This window comes from Contarinia nasturtii, unplaced genomic scaffold (genome assembly GCF_009176525.2).
Source record: "Contarinia nasturtii isolate CC-2019 unplaced genomic scaffold, AAFC_CNas_1.1 Cnas_scaffold_688, whole genome shotgun sequence".
In the NCBI taxonomy this organism is placed as follows: Eukaryota; Metazoa; Arthropoda; class Insecta; order Diptera; family Cecidomyiidae; genus Contarinia; species Contarinia nasturtii.
The window spans coordinates 67,340-90,701 of record NW_022198039.1 but is presented as its reverse complement, the minus strand read 5'-3'; the positions used below and the strand labels follow the sequence as shown (position 1 = coordinate 90,701).

At 32.3% G+C, this 23,362-nt stretch overlaps 1 protein-coding gene across 1 annotated transcript; it reads right to left on the bottom strand.

Annotated features, from left to right (window-relative positions):
• On the bottom strand, positions 1-23,047 carry LOC116340443. Its single transcript, XM_031766932.1, has 8 exons — positions 22,785-23,047; positions 13,100-13,613; positions 9,514-9,693; positions 9,044-9,135; positions 8,242-8,373; positions 2,958-3,113; positions 2,591-2,725; positions 1-2,384 (listed from the first exon to the last, which is right to left on the bottom strand). The coding sequence occupies exons 2-8, from the start codon at positions 13,481-13,483 to the stop codon at positions 1,313-1,315; spliced, it is 2,151 nt and encodes a 716-aa protein (XP_031622792.1). The 5' UTR covers positions 13,484-13,613; positions 22,785-23,047; the 3' UTR covers positions 1-1,312.
• Between the last annotated feature and the right edge of the window lie 315 nt (positions 23,048-23,362).

Below are 23,362 nucleotides of genomic sequence, written 5' to 3'. Positions count from 1 at the left end.
TCTGTATAAAGAACATTCGCACGTGTACCTCATACTACGTTGGTATATTCTACGAAGCCTCAAAATAAAATAAGTGACGATTGTTATGTTTCATTCATTGTAATAGATTTACTGACTGTACAGGTTTTTTATCAGTTTTTATGCTTCATCTTTAATATAAAATTAAATACAAATCTAAATCGAAAATAACGATAGGAGAGTTTGTCATTTTTTATCTGAAAATATTTCAAGAGGAGAGTATGTATTTGGGCCTGAAATGTTCAAAAAAGAGCATGTTTTTTAAGCAAGTTTGTCATAAGAGAGAGTAAGTTTTAGTCCATATTAAATGAAATGAAAAATGAGCTTCTATGAAAATTGTGAAATTTTTTGGTAGAAATTAACGCAAACGAACAAGTTACGATAGCGAACATCGTCTCTCTCTCTCTCTCTGATATTTTGGTGTTAATGTGTGCTCTTGGCAACACCAAAGAATCCATTCGCTCACCCGTTTGCATGATGTTTTGAGATAGTACTATGCATTTATGTATATCAGAATTAATGTTAATGAAATTGGCGCGCAATTCTGATAAAAATGTCAAATATATTAAATATTTTCAAACATACTCCCTTTTTTCAACAGAATGAAATTAAATCGCTTATATGACACTAAATCACTCGAAATACATGCTCTACTTTAAAAAAAAAAAAATCATGCAAAAACATAGTCTCGTTTATTGTGCTACAAGTAAGATTCAATGGAGTTCTATACAGAATTTGTATTACTTGAAAGTAGAAAAAAACGAATATTTTTGTAGAATTTTGGTGTACATACCAATTTTACCTCAAAATAGAAAATACGAACATTTTACTGTTGTGGCGTAGTTGTTCGTCGTAGTAAAACATGAATTGTAGTAACATGTTTTGCGAACGTGTCAAAAATAAATGAGTATTAAGATACAATGCATCAACTAAAGCGTGAAATTTACTGCCATAAAACACATTTCATGTCAAAATGTGAAAACTAAATATAATATATTTAAACTTCGTGCGATTATTTCAATTTTGATGAAAGTTCGTGTCAAAAAAGACGATTACGAAAATGTTCAACCATATTTCGCTTAGTCTAATGCTCACATCATCTAACGGACATATTTATATACATGCAGTGTGTGCTCCACAGTCAGTCTAACATAGTGCTTATACTTTTAATCTTATTAGTTGGCATCATTTATGAAGTTATAGCTTGAAACAGTTGTTTCCTGTTTAGTTTAAGCCATTTTAAACTTTACAAATGTATAATTAAATCAATTTCAATTTCAACATTATCTTTATATTACAAGTTGTTTGCAAACGTCGCAGAAGTAAAGCTGTTACCACCGCCAGTCATTCGATTCTCATGAATTGATTTGGTAGAGCTTTTTCTTGAATCAATGCTTCTCGCACGTGTCGTTACGTTACGAATTGTATTTTCTTCATCTTTCCACGCGTAAGCGTCACTGTTCCTCTTACCAACTGATGTTTGTGAATTATTTCGACTTCGATTCGATGTATTGGAACTGACACTATTTGAATCTCGATTACGATTACTTCGAGCCTCAGCAAACTCATTGAATTGGTGGGTGAAAACAAAATTCGGAAAGTTTGTCGATTTTTCGGATCGCTTTGGACTTGACGGTGCTGTTATTTTTGTGATATCGGGCAATTTTCGTCGTTCAATTCCCGAATTGCTTCGCGTATTTGACACTTTCCTTCGATAACGTTCAGTCTGTCGTTCACGCTCAATTATTTCATGCAAATCCATACTGCGTTCGCGTTCTAGTAAATCAATTATATCCATATCCCTTTCATATGTACTCGACGACTCACGTCGAAGCAATAAGTTGCCACTTTCTGATGGCACGTCATGACTGCGAGAAGATAATCGATCGTTGCTGGTGCCGCTGCATACACTCTCGTGATCGATGTTCAATTTTTGTTCAATATGAGCACCGCTCTCAAAATCTATAGCGATGCCACTGCTTGTGCCACTCACCTCATTTCCACTAGCGTAAGTGCTGGCTGTTATATTCGAACATGAATTATTCAATTCAGTTTGCTCTGGTCGAATAAGATCTATACGCACATTTTTGTTTCTTGCACTTGTCTTTTTCGAATTTATACGATTCTCACTTTTTTTCGGCTTCAATGCGTTTGCGGATGAATGCGTGGTTGAATTTATCTTACTCGTTGGTTTCATGTAATTGGATTTCGATGCATGTGGCATTTTTGCTTCAATATCTAATATTTCGGTCGAATTTTCCTGTGTTATTGAATTTTCGATTGAGCGTTGCGATTCCAATTTATTATCACTGTCACTACGACGTGACGATAAGCGAAAATAGTGCCAAATTCGTTCTTTTGTCGGCCTGGAATTATTCAATGCAAATTTAATATTTCAAATCGATTTTATCGATTAACGCATTCAAAGGATTTCTATTGTATTATTTGAATAGTTTCAGCATTATAAAAGCATAATATACATGTTACGTAGATAAATCCTAAGTTTTTTCTAATCGGATAAGTTAACTGATTCCGAAGCTCATTGTACTACAAATGTAACTTTCTAACTTACCCAGAGATAATCCAAAATGAGTACAAAATTGGAGAAATAATAGTTGGTAGAAAAGCCACCCAAACCAACATCAAATATGTTAAATCGAAATGCGAAGAATTTTCATACGTTTCATCCATTTGCTGTCGCGCAAATCTAACGCAAACAAATAAAAAGAATTCAATGATAAGAACAATGTATGGCAAACTTAACGATTTACAAAAGTTGAATGCAAACGATACTTTGGATAGTCATGCAAAAGAAACTTTAACATACGATAGATTATCTATATATTTCTTTCGTTTCAAAGTATCGGTATATCGGTTTTCCAACAGCAACACTACATGCATGTGACTAAATTTATAAATAATGACATTTCTTAGCTTACCGTAAAACCATGAGGGGTCCAACCAATAAGATTTCACACGCTGCTATTATTCCTAATAAGAGCTGCGTTCGTTGTTCACGAGATGCATCTGCTTGTGCATCATATTTATCGTATCGCGTTCGAGAACTTGCACTACGTGTAGATGTCGTCGAATGTCTGTAAGCAATTTAATAGTTCCTTGGTTATATATTTATATAGGGGTGAGAGGGCACACTGATGCACTCATACAAATTTCACACTTTTGTTAAACGTAAAACATTTTGACCTTCATAAAAATTTAAAAAATCTCCAATCAAAAAGCAGTGGCCGCCAATAAAATGGGAAACTAAAAGGTTATCATAAATAAAGGAAAAACATTTCACGGAAACAAATCACAACATCAAAATCAGACTTTAGAGGATGATTGAAGGTGGCGATGAATGAGGTGGTATTTTTTTGGGCACCGGTCTTGAATGTCATTGATTTTATACATAAAGCAACAACAACACAGAGTCGAACACTAGGGTTCGGAACTTGAAAAAAAAACACCAAATAAACACAGTTTTGTATGAATTTGGTATATAGCGACAAATATTACAAATATTCGTGATTATCGTAGTTTTTTGTAATTATACAGCTCGTATACAGCAGCGATTTGAAACACACACACACAACACAAAATAAAATTAATAATCATGTTATTATTGCATAAAAACAATTTTCGGGCTGAAAATTTATAATTCTTCAACAACAAAAAAATAATTTGAGTGAAGAACTTCAAAAGTGTGTAGTTAATATTCTTATAGTAAGCCAGTGTGATGTTTGCCGCTATTTTGCGTATTTACGATAATCAGGAATAAAGATGTTATTCACGAATATTCACAGAAAGTGAAGTTATTGTTCACTACTCAATAGGTCGAAGCGTACTCTACAGACGGCAACATAGATCTTTGAAAATGTCTTTCATTGTGGACAATTTTGTACACTTATTAAGTGTCACTTAACATAGTTTACATTTATGCCGTTTGGCCGCTGATAGGAGTCGTTGCTATGTGACGTTCAAAGACATTCAAGAGGGACGTTTTTGGGTAGTACTTGATGAAAGATGTTGCGATATCTTTTAATTTGGCTTAAAAAATTGCAAACACTAAAAATCATATCAGTCTGCTCTCATTTCCCCTATTTTATAAATGCAGAAATGTTTGTATCAAGATATATGTGAGACAGCATGAAGTGAAAATAAAACATGACAATTAGAAGAATGATGAGTAAATTCATTGCATATATTGAAATAGATTGCAAAACTATCAAATCGTCGAAACATATGCAAAAATAGATGGGATATATTTCTTAAATAAAACATACAACAAACGAAGTCATTTTTTTGCTAAAGTTTAAAGAACCGTTTAAAGAAACACTTTTGAGTTTCGTTCATCATGTTCATCTGTTTAGCTCTGATATGCAGACACGTAATGAGTTCGAACAGCGCTCAGACAAAAACTGACCGATGTTTCTTTATTTTGACAGTTGTATCAGCAATTGTAAAATTTTATTTTGCTATTATTTAAATCGAAAAGCTTGCTTGCACTTAAAAATACCTCCTTTATCTAGCTTCAACACAATTCCTTTGATGATTTCAGCTCTCATTCTTATTAAACTCTATATTAAACTTTGAATTGTTGTATTCAAGAAAATGGCGAAAAGTGCCAAATTGAATCATTATTATGCTAGCAATATGGATTAGGGTGTTCATATTGTTGAAACAGGCCGGCAACAAGTCTTTAGTAATGAAATGTAGTAACTCAACTACACATGTATGAAATGAATATTAATATGGTTCATGTCAGGTTTTCCAATGGAAAATTCACTACGTACTTTTGAAATAACGTTGGCCTATATTGATGTGCGTGCATAACTTCATATGCTTGTGGACGTTTTTCACTTTTACGCTTTATTGAGTACTTGCACGGCAAAGCAACGTTTCGGGGAAAACACGCTGTTAATTATTCTGTGTACGTAATGTTATTTAGCGCTGGTATCTGTTTTTACATAAAACTTCGCATAGTATTATAATATATAATATTTTTCTGTCATTTTCAGTTTAGTGTGATGGCATTAATTCAAGAATCTAATCATATTAAAACACATGTATGTATATTAGGTTGACAACATTATATTATATAAAAATTGATATTGATGAAGGTTAGAATTTTTGCGAAATTGCGGTATATGGGTTTGTGGATTTGTGGATTTGTCCAAACGAATCCAGTATATAAACATTTTTTCTATTTAGCCTGTGATATGGGTTTTGAAATAAACACACCGATTTTCATCCCTGTTGTCATCCAACAATTTCTGAGAAATTTCATCATATTCGACGCCATTTTTACTACTTCACACTCGTAAAATGTTCTTCGATATTATTCACAAAAATAATGATATGCTGCAATAAATTTCAACAAAGAAAGAAATTGAAATATTTATTCTTTTTATTCAAGAAAATTCAAAAAAAATCTTTGTATTTGATACAAAACTGCCAACTTTTAAGGGATTCAAAAAAGCTATACAGACTCGAATATTAGAACAGTATAGACAATAATTTTCTATTATCATCACATAGTCTTTATAACATACATAGACACACATAGAACACGCCATTATTGCTGCTCAGATAGCCACTCTTGCTTTTATTTCAATGTATTCAATTTGTACAGTGGGTGGTTCGAATTGAACTCGACGCAATTCGCATGCTTCCATATCTTGTATTTATGTGTTTATTTTATACTTTCGGCTAACATCCGTAAATTATAAAGTACATTGTTATTCCTTTTGTCGGCTATAAAACTTTTTATATACATTCATATCAAATAAATTATGGACACTTTTTAACATACGCACAAAATCGATAACATTTGCGAGAATTTGTTTCGCTTTTTATATCTCAGTGATTTTTGTGAACTTTGCTTCCTCTTTTATAAACTGACTCACTTATTAAATTATAGGTTTAACGCATATAGGTAGAGTCATATTCAAAAAGTAAATCAAAGACAAAATTGTAAAATATTAAAAAAATTCAAACGAAATCGATTGGTGAAACGGATTTAAAGATATGGCTTTAATCTACACATATATTAATTTCATTTCAACTCGAAGACGAATACGTGAATTCATGTGAAAATTCCAGTTCAATCGTCATTTATTAAAAATTAATTTTAAATTTTCCATAAAAACCAATTCAATGTGCCAAAATAAATTACATTCAATGTGTTGGTTTTCTACATTTGGGTAATGTAGTATTTATGTTTTGTTTGTATTTTTTATGAAATGGGAAACTGTTGAATTTGGTAAAAATGAAGATCAGCATTCAAATTTAACAATTTTCAATTTCATGAATACTACAGACTGAACAAAAATACAACAGCCAAACCCAAAACCTAGGGGGGACATAAACGATTTTGAATTATATTAGTCAACAATAATATTTTGGTTGTTTTATACATTTTCTGTACTGCCGACCATTTATGTGGTGAATCCAACCTATTTTTGTTATTCCATGCAGTGTTTTGCAATTCCAACTACTGAATTGTCTATCCCATTGCAATTTTCCCAGTGCTATTCCACGTGTCTTCCCCCCACCCCAATACACTGTATGTCATTTGGAATGGTATTTACCTAATCACATTGACAAAATGTGGGTTTATTTTTATTATGGGACCATTTTTATGACTCTCCCATTTCCTCTTCTATTGTTTTCGTTTATTTCTTGCAACAAAACGCAGAGAAGTTTATGTGAAATCTCCCACCGGCTTATTGGATACGCACATAGTCTCGACGTATTTCATAATAATTCTGTGTTTTGCTTATGCCCAGCTATTATATCTGATAAGGATGATGTGTCACAGAATTTAATGTTGTGCTACCATAATGTCTCGCATTATCTCACTTTCCACCGAAATTAGGTTCACTCGAATGAAATAGGGCAACACACACACACACACAGAGAGAGAGAGAGAGGGGAAACGGTGCTTTTATGTTTTTCATGGCCTGAAAGTGCAACATATTGCACGAGTTTAATATAAAATTGAGAGAATAAAATCAAAAAGTGTAACAATTGTGAAATAAAATAAATGGCTGTCTACAAATTTAAATCATAATCATTGACGTTATTCACCTGAATGATACGAAAAAGCATAGCAAATATTATACGGCAAATCTTATTAAAATCGTTAGAATTTATATCGCTTTGTCTAGGTCTAGGCTCCGTAACATTTTCGAAATGTTCATCATGAATGTATTTATAATTCAAACAACGTCTGATGTTAGGAAAATACAGCGCGAGATAAATAGAAAACATTTTATCCAGAAAAGTTTGCAATTGGATACCCGTGTGGAAAAAAGTCACTGACTGACTGGTTAGCTGAAATCGACTGAAATTGAATTTTTTTAACTGAAGTCGTCTACTCAGTCGACTTTAGTCGTCTATGTATGTCATTTTAAACAGATGACTAATTTGGGACGTTTTTGTCTATAAAGTCAACTGCGAATGAAGTTGAATTAAGTTGTATTTTTCTCTACTAGGATTGACTGAAAAATCATCCAAATCAACTTAAAACAACTTCAATCTCAGTTGGCTTTAGCCAAAAACGTCCCAAATCAGTTAACTGACTAGTCAGTCAGTAATTTTCCACAAGGGATATGGTAAAAGGCATAAACCATTCATATAAAAAACATGGTGTTGATAAATGAAGAGACACAATACGACTGTTAAATCTACAGTGTAAATAAATAATGAATCATCACGAACAATGACAGAACTCACTCAAGTGTGATGAACAAGACAGTCTGTATTAAAATTAAAGATATTTCATTTGGAATTGAGCAAGAACTTCATCTATATTAGAAACTTTTGATAAGTTCAATATTTATCTCGGGCATTGGGTATGTAGTAAGTTTGAATTATGAAACACACACGTTTGCAATTCAATTTAGATAGAATTGTAGCGATAATGGCTCAATTAATATTCAGTATGAATGATATATTTATCAGAAGTGGAAGTGAACATTCACACATAATAATCGGTCGTTCATTGTTCACCGAACGTAATCGTAATATAATAAATTGGCAACAATATAGCTTTGAAGTATCTTGTGTTGTCGTTTTTGTTTGCGTTTCATCAAACATGTCATGCGTGTAGTCGATGAACACCTCATGTCTCGTCGCCTGGAATAATTCGTCTATTCGATGTTGATGAAAACCTTGATGGGCTCGCAACACTCTTATCAATATATGAATTAATTTCCTCACCTTTGATGATGATTAGCTGTGATATCCGCCCGATGTTCATACATCATCACACTCAACTCAGACTCTGGGGAGTATAGATCCTTAGCAGTGTGAAAATACAAATAACCTAATATTGCGGATGGAGCAACATACCTGTGAATGTCAAATGTTTGATAAGAATCAATAAAAAAATTTGGTGCGAATACAATCAATGAGAAATTATGTCTGATCTGCTGACAAATGTCGAAGTGCATCAATACGCAAGAAGTTGCTTATGTTCAATACACATGTAAAGTATATTGTGTTCTTATTCCTTGGCATTTAATGTGATGACATTTGTTATAATTTTTCATTGATATAGTAAATAAGATTTGGCCGCTGGTGAAGCACTTTTTGTATGGAAATATTTGTTGAAAATTCAACAATACGCCACCTATTAAAGACAATAAAGATTTTCGTTGCTACTGCTGTGTTGACACAGCTCTAGCAAACTATATAGCTGTATTGCGAACGTATTAGTACTGAGAACACACTGACTCCGATTCGGTGTATGCGTATGTGTTATAAATTTTGCAACTACGGTTGACAACTGAGTGCAGAATTTGCAATACAAACGGACACACAAAATCAGAGTCAGTGTGTTCTTTAGTAACAAAAATCTTTATGTCTTTTAATAGATGTCGTATTCGTTGAATCTTCGACAAAAAATCTTCGATACCAGCGCCCACCGGATTTGGCCGAGGCTGCAATGGAACAAATATTTAAATTCAAATAAGAGCCAAGATCAAACCAAATTCAATTAGAAAAAGGGTTTTGCACTCACATCAAGAAGAAGAGTCCGCGTGTGTATTCTTGACTATCATCAACCAAGTTTACCACGCAAATACCGACATCGTGGAATTTGGGGAAATACAACTGAAAAACATAAACATAACGGCGTCATTTCTTAGAAGTAAAAAATGTTAAAACTATGTATGTGCGCGTGGAATAAGATTTTTTTCGAACTGCAAGTGGTGCAGGCAAAAACATAAACTAATAGAAAAAACCGCGAATATACATCCTATGAAATAAAATTTCATGCATTTTGCTTTCTCAATTTTGATGTTTCTATAACATGAACTTAATAAAAGTCATAAATATTCGCAAAATCACCGTCATAACTTTTTTAAATAGATTCCCACATTGCAATTAATTAACGTTATTGCAATTTTAATGTGGAAAATTCAAATAAAATAAATTATTTAAATAAATCATGTCAATTGGAACAATTCTTCGAAATAAAATTACACTCACTCCTAAGTCCAAATAAGTTGTATAAATTGGATAAGGCAATGCGATGATCATTCCTGTTAACCATGTTGCACAGCTGCAAACGAACGCTGGAAAACGTGTATTCATGGGATCATTCAGCCACCGCATTCGATCCCAAGCAATCAACAAATGTGTTAGGAGCGCGGCATGTAATGGTATATCCTACAAGGGAAGCATCCAATCACAAACAAAGAAAAAACTTATTAAATTATTTTAATATAAATGAAAAAAAAATATCTCAGGAAAAGGTATTGTATAAAAAAAAAACTGCCGAAGAATGGCTAGTGAAAATATAAAAAAATATTGTACATATCATGGGCACGAAAAAAATTCAAGGCCACTCACAAAACCCTAGAAAATCAAGAGATTTTTTGTCGCGAAAAACCCTAGGAAATTAAAAGATTTTTCTCCACCGTAAAAATTGAAGAGCAACAAAAAGGTCTTTGCGAAAATCCCTAGCAAATTGAAAGAATTTTCGGCTGCCGTCGGGCAGGGGGTGGTTAACTCAGAAGATTTAAGGGGGTTATCCGGGCTTACACCCCCTGTGCCCATGTTTGGTACGTATTATAAAAAAATGTTTGAAAATAAAACATATAAGGTTTTTTGTTCACAAATTGTGAATCACAATTAAAATTGTGTCATTTATTATTCTTTGCCTATTGGCATTTTAGTCATGGTCTACATGAGAAAATGTACGGGAAAATGTTTCCCGTGCAAAAACAAAATATAAATTGACGAATGATTTGTACGCATTAAGATACATAATTAATGCAATGTGATATTGGTTGGCCAATATAAATATGAGTGATATGAGTTGTATTCGTTTTTTAAAGCATTTCCAATGTTCCCATGATACTCGTTTCATTTCACTTCAGATAGTATTGTAAATTTCATTTTCAAACCTATGTCGATGCATGTGTTAACATTCTGTGCTACATGCACCGCATGGAATGGCAAAAGTGTGTGAATAAAACATTATTTTCAACACGATGCGCATTTTATGATGAAAAACTAAGGTAAATTGGCAAAGCGATATATAGGAGGACACACACACTCTTTCAACCATGTTAACCATAGAACAGTCCAATGAACAGGCGAGGAAAAAAATGTGGTTGATAATGTGAAAAGTCTCATTTAAGTCTCACTTGTACTGAAAAGCAAGTTAAATAGAGTCAGTTCGTGCAAATCATGCGAAATTTATGGATCCACATGTGAACACTGATGAAATGGGGTACGGCGGCGAACGTCAAATATCATTCGGATGCCATCAGTAACAGTAAATCAACAGAAAACATGACTTGATAAAAGCGACTTTATTTGGATCGAAAGTGCCTCATTTCAACAGACAGCATTTGTCATCGACGCCTGGCTTTCTTTGTCACTTTAACTATATATGACAACACGACACCATCATTTTCCATTTTCTCTTGGTGCAATATTTTACAATAACAAAATAGAAAAACCATAAAGATGATTCACTTCAAATAAATTCAAGATGTCACCAAAAGTACAACTTATTTGTCATTGGTTAGCTGTTTGTTGTGTATGCTTTTCGAGTGTGCAATCGTATGTATGTATATTGTATATAGCCTACCGAAGTCAAGAATATCAGCATTAAGCAATGTACTGATTTTCTTTTTTTGACATTATTCAGCGACTCGTCAAATTGAACAATGAACTCGCTGTGAATAATCGCTCTTTTCTTTAAAATTTATATTTATGCGCTTTTATGCAATTATCAAACATAATCCAGGAGCTTTATTTTCAATTCTGCTTAATACCAACCGTTTTTTTTTTCAGTTCCAACAAAACATTTCTGCACAATTTGTAAATCTAGATGTGTATTGTGTAATTTTACGACATTGTTTGAATTTTGGTGGAGTTTTATTCATTTTCACACTTCGGATCAAATAATGAGAATAAATATCTGCTTTTCGATTGTCAATGGATAAAAAGTATATTATTCTTACTGTTCTTTTCAGATTTATTCTGAATTGCACAAAATGTCAAGAATATAGACAATAATGTAAAAAATAAAACATAAAAGAAGATATTAAACCGAATATGAAATTTGTTTGAGTGAAATCAAAGACACGCGTGAAACGCAACTGTTTGCACGATAAAACCCCCTTCGAATTTCAGTAATTCAATAAAAACCGATTTCTGAACAGATTCTCCATCTGAAGATTTTAAGGGCATATTTGATTTATTTCCTTTCAACGCCAAAAAAGCCAATACTGTAAAGTCAATCATACGTATAAATTGTGCCTGTAGTACCAATAAAGAATTCATACGACTATCATATATGAACAAGTATCTTTTTAAATACTTTTTACTAGAAAACAGTAGGTGTTTTGTCGACTTCAATAAATAAGTTACACACAACAAGGAACAGTGATATCAATATTTTCAAAATATATACATATTTTAGCCTTGAACTTTTTTAAATGAACAATGGAATATAAGTGGCGTGGCAGTTTTAATGGATCTTCCATACTGAGGAAATGAACGTAGGCTAATATTGTCCATTAGCTTTGTTGGGTTTTCTAATCAATTATGAATCTTTAAGTATGGGCTTCTTTGCCAAGAACCGCAAACACAAAATGCAAAGTCGGTCGATTTATGGCCATAAATGAATAACAGGCACAAAAAAGACCATAACAGCATTAAAAGCTTTTACTGTAATGCAATTTTTTCTTCAATTTCCAAAATATTCATATTTTTCTTCAACAGAAAAGAACTGAGAAAAGCATAAGCGTCAATCCTTTCTTTCTGCCAAAAGGGACCTTTGCAAGGTTGTCACCAAGACATCCTTCGCCAAATGGATACTTTTCCACAGTGTAAGCTATGCATTAATGTCAATATTGCGCACCAATTAAACTGAAAAAAATTACCATTTTTGTTATGCATATTTTACGGCCACCAATCTAAACAAATCTAATTTCCCCCAGTACAATATATTATTTTTTCTACCTTTTTGCATATTTGACGGTCCTTGCTGTCGTTGCTCAAACCAAATGAGAAATACATTGTTTTTCATTTGGTCAATAATCACATTCAGGGAAATTCCTCAATTTCTTAAGAAAAAAATATACCCCAAATACAAACATCCAAAATGTGAATAACACATGAAACGAACCGACGTAGGAAGAAGGGAATGTCAATGGAATGCTTGGGCGCTTATCTGGACATCTTGAAAAATGACGGTGTTTCGACTTGTAAATATCATCAAGCACAATCATTTGTCTTGGCAAAGTATAACATATTGTCCAACATCTTGTGCAACAGATGAATTGAAAAGAATTTGCTGTAGCATTCTTGGCCGATAACGGTGTTGAATTTATATCAATCACTGTTCTGAAAGTTATCGAATTTTATTTTTTACACAAACAGTTCTGCAGCAACATTGTTGACATTTGACTGATTTACAAATCGTATCACATGTATGGGTTTGTTTGAGAATCAAAATTCCAATTATAATCCATGTAGAGATGTGTAGGAAGTAGGTACCATTAACTGAAAGCAATATAAAATCTTCTTAGCCGCAATGGTTTGTGGAATTACTTACCTGCAACATAGGTACGAAATAGCACATAAACTGGCCCAATATCCAATTGTGGACGATGATTACTACCAATGTGATGGGGACGACGAAAGCACACTGCATAAAATGGCACAGGCTCAAGTTTATGAAAAATGCATGTGTATTGTCTCGATATAATCTATGACGAATTATGTAATAAATGATCCATATGTTTGAAAACGATCCAATTATGCTTAGCAATGCATATTGTATGATGAACAAAAAATACGTATCGTGTAGACCAGGTCGTAGGATTGGTTTCCTCAGTTCCTTTTCAGTCATATTTTCAAATCCCGTAATATATTGATAGACCGAATACAAATGGTCATCGGGCAAATTACTGAGCTGTGTAGCGCTATTTTTATCCATCTTTCCTTCGTTTGTATTGTTTATTTTTTTACAGATTGCTCAATAAATTGAAATATTTATATAATCAGTCAGCCGTGTTGTACATGATGCTCTATCGAACTTTCTTCTTCGGTAGCTCTATCCATGCAACCTGTAAAAGAATAAAAAAACAAAATTAAGCAAGTTTGAACAATGGTTTTTATCTCACAACTATCTACTATGTCAAAATTCTATAAAGGCCCTTGAGTCAAGGGTAATTATGTAGAAACCACTGAAACCAACTCTACTAATCTAGAAAGTTGTCAAATACTTTTTGTGGATACATGAAAGACGAACAAATTTATTAGTTGATACTATCTGCTTTTCCATTATGCGCTAATCTTTTTCAGGATTTGACTTCATGAGAAAACACATAATGTTTTACTCATTGGTTGCAATGTGTCGTCTATTAAACCGCATTGTTAAGCATCAATCAAAGCCAACACATTAAAAGCACCCCATACATCTAATATGCCATGGTGTCGTGTCGGTATTCCAAATAAGAATTGTCGAATGTTTACAAACCAATTGATCGTCGTGTATCTCGTTAATTGTAGGTTTCGTTACGATACGGTCACAATAACTAAATAACGGGTGGTTGGCCTCAAGTTGTTTAGACGTTGAGTTGGAGTGCATACGGTTATCGATTATTCATTAATGGAGAATCATAATACCAATATCATTAAAGCTTCAAAAACAATTATATTCAAATGAAATAAAATGTAATTCATTTCACTGCGTTGTAAATGGAGTTCCGTTAAAAGGATATCGACAAATTTTCATGGTCAGAAAAGGGTCGGCAGTCGTTTCTTTTATGCCCTATATAAAAGCTGGATAATTTCAGACTAATTCATTTGCAGTAATAAATACATATACAAACCCTACACGTGCACGGCAACAACATGACCCGTCATAGAAATTGATCTGCAACCTAGTGCTACAATATATCATTAGATTTCAATGTTTGAGACTTTGTTTAATATATGAGTACGGTTTTATCGTTATCAGCTCCTATGTTTGAGCAACAAAACTATTAAATGATATCGAAAAGCTTCAGACATATTAACAATAACAGCGTTCAAACAGTTGGTTTCGTTCATGTTGTGCGCATATTTCGCTTACCAATAAATATTTATTGAACACAGCTTCTATGTTAACAATGATACGGAAATTGGGTAACGCTAATGAATACACATGTTTTTGTGTTCGTCGTTACTGCTCGATAAATGAATGAATGTTCATTGAATTATTTTTGCATCACTATAACACATTTTGCGATGTTATTTATTTCCGAATGTGTGTTTCAGCATTCCAAAAATGTGATCAAATTTCAAACTCCAACAATGCAATATGCAAGCTGGATTTGAGTTTTTGAACATAAATGAAATGTGCTACATTTTTCTCTATATGGTGAATTTGCTACTCTTCGTCGTCGAAGAGACTGTGAGTCTTTTAAAATATTTAATTTGAAATCGCAAAAAATCTCAAATTCGGATTGTATTGTTTTCCTTTGAAGGGATGTCCAATTCAAATGAATCAAAGACATTTTTCAGTAGATTTTCTCATGTAAATGTGCAATTTTTTGTGTATGTAGCTGATTTCGATTAAAATTTGTGATATTAGTCATGGCAATTCCTTTTAAAATTTAGAAGAAGAAATAAAAGTTTCCTTCGTTCTGACATACTCGGGGTAATATAGCCACAATTGGGAACACCTTCCGCATGACAAAAAAAAATAAAGTAAATATGCAATTATTACTTTTATTGCAATTGAATATACAGTGCCGTCAGAAAATTTGAGACCAAGCTCATTTTACTTTTCCGCACACACCTAGTGTGAAAGGGGAATGTATTGCAATAGGTCAAAATTTACGAAACCTCAAAAACATGTTTTCTGGACGTTTCTGAGGCCAGAGAACCCGAATCAGGCCGTTTTGAGCATGGTTGTTGTGGGTCGCTTCCACGTCGTACGTCGTACGTTGTCCGCCGTACGCAAAATTTGTCCATCGATTTTCTCACCACCCAGAAAAGTTATTTGAAATCTGACTTCACGGGATGATTGGGGGTCCCCAGGAATAGAAATCATCAGATTTTGAGCGACTTTGGTTGATGGAAAAAAATTCCATGCCTGGTGATACCTATGAAAAAGAGTCCAATTTTCGTCCAAAAGTCATACTTAATGTAGACTTAAACACTCAAAAATATGTATTGGGGGGTTTTTTGGCACGAGAAAACCGAATCCGACGTTAGTTTTGAGATACAATCAATTTTTAATACAGTTTCCTTGAAAAAATCACAAAAAATTTGGATATTTGTATGGGAGCCATGCCTGTATGCTACCTTAATGACGTGAAACTTTGCACAGACTATTTTTTACACAAAAGTATAACATTCTGAAAATTTGAAGAGATTTCAATTAAAATTAGGGGTACCTCCCATACAAAATTTTCAATTGGCTCAAAAACGAATATTTTGTATGGGAGGTACTCTTGATTTTGGTTGAAATTTAAAATGAATGTTATTTGTGAAAAAAATAACCTGTGCAAAGTTTCACGCCATTAAGGTAGAATACAGACATGGCTCCCATACAAAAATCCAAATTTGTTGTGACTTTAGTTATGAAAAGTGTTTCAAAAATAATCTTTATGGCAAAATTAACGTCAGACATATTTTTATAGTATTTTGTTAGAAAATAGAATACTTTCAAATATCGTACAAATGGGTTCATCATGAAAGTGTGAAAAATCTTTTCTCGGGTACTTCTGCTATATTAAATTAAAGAATATTTCGTTGCCAAAGTTGAAAAATATTTTTTGGTCTCGAACTTTACGCCGCTTGAAAGACTTGAAGAATCGAGCAAATATTATTTTGAACTTTCTTAATAAAATACGCAACTACCACCGTGCGGAAAAGTTCGTCTTACTCCCGTAAGACTCTTTATTTTTCATACAATTTCATACAAATTGACGAGTTTTTGGAGCAATATTTAATATATTTCGGAAATAGCTAGACCCATAATCTTTTGTACACTTATTATTTTATTTACGGAGAGTAAACTAGTGAAGTTTTACCAAAAAATATCTACGCGTTTAAAAAATATCCGAGGTTTGCACTTTCAAGTGTGAAAAATTACACATTTTGTATGAAAAATAATCTTTTTTCACACTTGAAAGTGCAAACATCGGATATTTTTAAACGCGTAGATATTTTACTTTTCCGCACACATAGTGTAAGGTGAAAAGTATTGTAATCGGTCAAAATTTTGAAAACTTCAGAAACATGTTTTCTGGACGTTTCTGAGGTCAGCGAACCCGAATCAGGCCGTTTTGAGCATGGTTTATGTTAATCTGTACGTCGAATGAATTTTTGTATGGGAGCCATGCCTGTATGCTACCTTAATGACGTGAAACTTTGCACAGTCTATTTTTTACACAAAAAAATAACATTCTGAAAGTTTGAAGAGATTTCAATCAAAATTAGGGGTACCTCCCATATAAAATTTTCAATTTTTGGCTCAAAAACGAATATTTTGCATGGGAGGTACTCTTAATTTTGGTTAAAATTTCTCCAAACCTTCCGAATGTTATTTTTTTGTGAGTTATGAAAAGTGTTTCAAAAATATTTTTCTATGGCAAAATTAACGTCAGACATATTTTTTAATACAGTTTCCTTGTAAAAGTCACAAAAAAATTGAATTTTTGTATGGGAGCCATGCCTGTATGATACTTTAATGACGTGAAACTTTGCACAGACTATTTTTTACACAAAATAATAACATTCTGAAAGTTTGAAGAGATTTCGATCAAAGTTAGGGGTACCTTCCATACAAAATTTTAAATTTTTGGCTCAAAAACGAATATTTTGTATGGGAGGTACCCTTAATTTTGGTTGAAATTTCTCCAAACCCTACGAATGTTATTTTTTTGTGAAAAAATAACCTGTGCAAAGTTTCACACCATTAATATAGCATACAGACATGGCTCCCATACAAAGATCCAAATTTTTTGTGACTTTAGTTATGGAAAGTGTTTCAAAAATAATTTTTATGGCAAAATTAACGTCAGACATATTTTTTATAGTATTTTGTTAGAAAATAGAATACTTTCAAATGTCGTACAAATGGGTTCATCATGAAAGTGTGAAAAATCTTTTCTCGGGTACTTCTGCTATTAAATTAAAAAATATTTCGTTGCCAAAGTTGAAACATATTTTTTGGTCTCGAACTTTACGCCGCTTGAAAGACTTGAAGAATCGAGCAAATATTATTTTGAACTTTCTTAATAAAATACGCAACTACCACAGTGCGGAAAAGTTCGTCTTACTCCCGTAAGACTTTTTATTTTGGTAAAACTTCAGTAGTTTACTCTCCGTAAATAGAACAATAAGTGTGCAAAAAATTATGAGTCTAGCTCTTTCTGAAATATATTAAATATTGCTCCAAAAAATCGTCTATTTGTATGAAATTGTATGACATTTTTTTGCTTGGTCTCAAACTTTCTGACGGGACTGTATCTTATCTCAAACATAAAGCAGCATACTCATCACATGAGACATAAAAAACATTTATCTCACCAACTGTGTGCAAGTTCTAATAAGGAAGTTCTCGGTGGTGTAAAATTATCTACAAAAACGATTCAAATATGTGGATTCCAATGAAAACTTAATTAGCTTAACCTGTTTTTTAACCCTTTTACGTAGACTCTTTTGTTGTGTTTGAAGATATTGAACAAACGTGCAAAAGGCAATAAATGCCATCAACAAAACCATTTTAAATACGCCTCCTTTAAAACCCGTTATAAAAAACCGAACACATAAAGCTCCGCAGGCAAGATAAACCATTCCGAGAGAATCGAAGTTCTGCACAAATTGAAAAAAGTCTGTTTTACATTATGCATATCAATGAGGAGAAAAAAAAACATATTCCAGCTTTCGCATAGGTAAACAATTATTTTTTGTTCAGTTGGGTTTCGCAAAATTTGAGAGAGAAAAATATCAACTTGAATTGCAATCAAAAAGAACCTTCTGTAAATACACACACACAATTCCATAGTAAAAGACCTTTGATAAAGCTATTAAACTCAGTTCATTTAAAAATCTTTTGCACGATGTAAAATTAAAAAACAAAATCGTTAACAAAGAAATTCTTCTGAAACATGTAATATTTTTTACCTAGAACCATGAAATACCGAAAGATAACATCAATTATGGCATTATGAGATAAATTGTTACATTTCGAATCTGTGACATTCATTTAGAGCAATTTTACTTTCTGACTATAGAGATCTAAAGTCTATGGTCACGGTTTCAAATGTAGTCAATAAATATCAAAAAATCGAAATGGTCCAATCATCTGATAAATTCATCTGTCGGTATGCTCTGGTATGAAAAGATCTCTAATACAGTAGCTTTTTTATATGAAATCTGTCACACTAACGCCCTCACTCTATCTTTTGGCGAACTAAACAGAATAAAGTTTAATATAAAAGTAAAGTCTCCATCAGGATATTTTATACAGCCGGTGTCAAGATCAATAAAACTGTTAATGTTAAACTGTGATTGCCAGATTAAGAATATAAATAAAATAAATGAACGGAATAAACGAACTTAACAGAACAGAATAATTCGCACGAGTGTATGACAAGTATGTAAGAGAACAATAACATTACGTTTTGTATCTATCTGTCAAATGTCACACTCACACTTATGAGTTTACGTATGGAGATTTTAACAAAATCATTTCTACAAGATCTACACACTCTACACCCGAGGCTTTTTAAGTTAAATTAAAACGCTAATAAATTTATGTTTTTTTTAAAATAGAAATTATCTAATGCTAATTGTGCTAACTTCACTTTCAAAACAAAAAAATGAAACAATTTATTAAATTATTTTTCAACAATTTTTGGAATAACATATGCGCTCATTCTCAAACTTGTGAAATAATATCCCATTCTATATATAGATGGCACTGTCTATACGAAGTTCGGCAAACAAAGCATTACGCTTATTGAGCGCATTACACCTCTTGGTATGAATCAGTATTATTTTGATTCTTGGAATGTTGCCAGAGTTTTTTAAGAATCGGTTTTTTGAAATCATCCCACATTCTGGTGCGAAAAACACGTGTATACGCTTCAGTTTCAGTTTACACTTCGCTTAAATTTTTCGATTGTGTCGTTATTTGTGATTTATTTTGTTTGAAACTCATATGTTGCTATTCCGTCGTAAATGAAGTGAACGTTTCCAGCTTATCTATTTGTCATATTTCAATATTTTGCTTTGAAATGATTTAGAAACGAATTATTTCATTGAAAACTCATTCCATTATTATACAGAAATACGATTTTTGTACTCTCAAGTTTTTACTCTAATTTGCAACATGCTGTTTTCATTTGTGCTCGATGTATAAACGAAATTAAAACCCCATAGGGTTGGTTTATATGTATAAGAGCGCGGAGTCGTAGAAGTTTTCGTATATAGAAAAACAAACTCAAATCAGCGTGATATTTGAGATGTGCTCATGAGCATTGAATCCAAATAATTACATTTGGTCGAGATAGAGTTTCCATATGGACGGTTTTGTGGAGAAAAAAACTTCGCGTAACGATTGATGAATTGTATAGTTGTAGAAAATATCTCGAAATTGTGATTATCACTGCGATTTACATTTTAAAAAAGGGTTAAAAACTCAATAAGCTTTGAAATAAATTTTAAAAAATTCGTAACCAATGATTTTTCAATCTAAACGGTTTCAATTTTTCATTTCGATGTACTCTGAAAGTATTCAATGCAAGAGTACAAATATTGATTTGTATTTAACGGATTCATGCAAAAACAAATCCGAAATAGAATCATTCCCAATTCCAAATACTACATTCAACATATACATATTATGGCGAATGAAAGGCATAAAATCTCTTAATTTTTAACTATACAATTTAAACACATTGAAATGTTCCCATGAGCTTAGTAAAACTTTTAGAAAGAGTATTATTATCAAGCAATATTTATTTTCTGAACGAAATGTAAGTGATGAATGGGAAGATTGACTTCATATATTTTTATTTCTTCTTTGTCTCTTGTACACGAATTCGTCTAAACTTTGGTCCCTCCTAAAGCGTAAATGGTTAAAGTTTATAACGAAGATAAATTTCATCAAGTATGAGGGAGGTCGCGTTTTTTGGTTCTTCAACATAGCCAAGGACAACGAATTTTGATTCCAATTCACATACCACGCAATCAATATGATATCCAGAAAAAATATCCATAGCTCTTTATTTTAAAATGAAATGAACCATTTGCTTAGATTTAAAATCTCGTTTAACAAATTGTATTTTAAAAAAATCTATTGAACATTTGATATACAAGTTTTTCTTAAATGGACGAATGGCGTTTCAAATGAAAAATTGAAAATGTACTTATTCTCAATCTACCAATAAAAAAGATGGTAAAATTAATTACATTTACTCAGTAAGTTGGCGAATGGGGCATATTGATTCGATTTTTTTTTTGGGTCAAGCAATAGAACAACTTTGTAAAACGATATTTGATTGTAGGCAATTAAGAAGGTTTTCTGCATTGCGATAAGTGGCGAACTGTGTTTGCTCGTAACATGTTCGGCACAAAGTGATAAACAAAATTTCATGGTAAATTCCAAGAAGGTTAATAATGTAAACACTTTACCTTTTAAAGTATTAATGCTTGAAATTCAAATTTGATCAAATTAATAAATAAACTCCTTTTTACACGTTTTCGTTTTAATCATCTCATCTTGGTGAAACTAATGAAGGTCAATGGTGGGTAAAACAAACAGCTGTTTCTTTTCATTTGAAACATTGCAAAAACTTCAATGATATAATTCAGTGCAATTTTTTACATGTAGTTGTCCCGTTCGTTGTTGAGCAGACACATTAAGGACTTCCTAAAGTCCTAGTATCATTAAATTAGCTACACTGAGAACGTTGTTTGGTAACGACCTACTGTAACCATATAATAAAGTGAAATGCTTTTTTATCGCTTGCAATCAATAAACAATTTCGAGAAAAAGTGCAGTTTTGCGTCTAATTGTCTTGTATTCATTATACGTGTTATTATCGAGGTGCATTTTTTTTAATTTCTCAGAAGTTCCGAGTGAGAACATTGTTCTTGGAACGGAGGCAATCAATTTTAAAACTTGGAAATAATCAGCTCAACGTGAAGTCATTAGCTTTCGCACCAAACGAAGTCAAATGAATGCCATAATTGACTACTTTGTGAAATTCATCTATATTTTATAAATCTTCTGGGCAAAAGTTAAGTGTGTTTTTAATGGTACGTAAATGGGTTTGACTTGAGGTTAACCTCTTATTAATTTGGTTTGATGTCGAACCAACTGAGAAACCCTTCTCCAAAACATGGCAAACAATTTCTTAGAAAGAAAATTAGTATCCAACACAAAAACACACAAAACTTTAGTTCTGGTCCGGAATATGTTTATCGCTTGAATGTCAAACTCATTAGTAAAATTGTCTAAAAATATAAAATCTATATTTACTTTGTTGGTCATTTCAGTGCAATGTTGATATCATTTGTCATTAATACTGATACTATACTGAAAAATATTTCGACTGCAACTATCGAATTGAATATTATTTTACCGTCAATTTATAATTAAGTTTAAAATGGTTAATTCCATTTCAAGTTGAATATTTTAGTTGAACTATAAAGCCATTAACCACTTTTTTTGAAATTTTCAATGTTTCGACCATAAATCATCAAATGTAAATCATTGCGATTTGCATTTTGATTGATTCTCCAGCAGTTTGATTCACATATGAAAGATATTTACTAATACTAACTGAAATGTTAATAAATTCCAATTGGCAAAATTGTCATTTGGTTCCATGACTTAATCCCCATATGATTAAAATTAAATCATGAACTATGGCGTCTCCGCAGTTTCGGTTCGCAGTGTGAATAATTGCAAGGATTGAGATAATCTTGATTTAACGTATAACAAAATCTTGGCATCATCGAATCGAATATCAAGCAATTTGTGCACTTTGTTTTCCATAACTGCAAAATTGGCACTAGATCTCACTGCAAAAGTTCTGCTCGTGGCAATTACAGAAATAAAGTCAATTGAAGCAATAACAATGCAAATTTAAAATGTCTTTCAAGCGTGCCAAATGGTCAAATTTGATTCGTAATCGCTAAGGCGCGAATTAGAGAATCAACTGCACCAAATCAAAGGCAATTTATTTTAAGTGGTCATTCATTTCTATTGTGTTTTTTGAAGCACTTACATAAGTTTTTTTTTATAGTAGAACTTGTGTAGTTCGTTTGTTGTTCATCACACTTTTAGTTGTCACACGATTAGCGATAAGGTTAAAATGATGATTCGGTTGAAATAATATCGGCCCAATTTAGGTATGTTGGCACTACAAATGTCATTAACTTAGCCGACTATTTTGATTATCTACAACCTTTTTACATTACCATATTGTCTGGTTTATTATTCCGAAATAAATTTTGCGAAAAATCGGCGAAAACGAAAATACATATATTTTCATCGACATTTAACTTTTCACTATGTATTCCACTTCATTCATACATTTGGCTATAAATTAAATCTCTTTTTTATTTTATTTTTTTAAATGTTACTATTTACGAGAATTCGCGTTTATTCATTAATTTAACACGAGGATGTTGCCAAATTTTCAAAAAATTAGAAGTACATACTTCATTTGCACATTATTTGTGAAGAAATAACAGTCATTCCATTTTTATTTTGTATTTTCCACTTTGTCGAATTGAGCAACTTTAACTTAACTGCTATTGTGTAGTATGATTTCCGAAAGAAAACTACGTTCACCCAAGCAAC

Bases quoted from the DNA above. Each gene is read 5' to 3' on its own strand.
- LOC116340443 (XM_031766932.1), bottom strand. From the start codon at position 13,483: ATGGATAAAAATAGCGCTACACAGCTCAGTAATTTGCCCGATGACCAT. The intron at 9,694-13,099 runs GTAAGTAATTCC...CTTCCCTTGTAG, and splicing joins ATTTCGTACCTATGTTGCAG to GATATACCATTACATGCCGC. The intron at 2,385-2,590 runs GTAAGTTAGAAA...GAATAATTCCAG, and splicing joins TCATTTTGGATTATCTCTGG to GCCGACAAAAGAACGAATTT.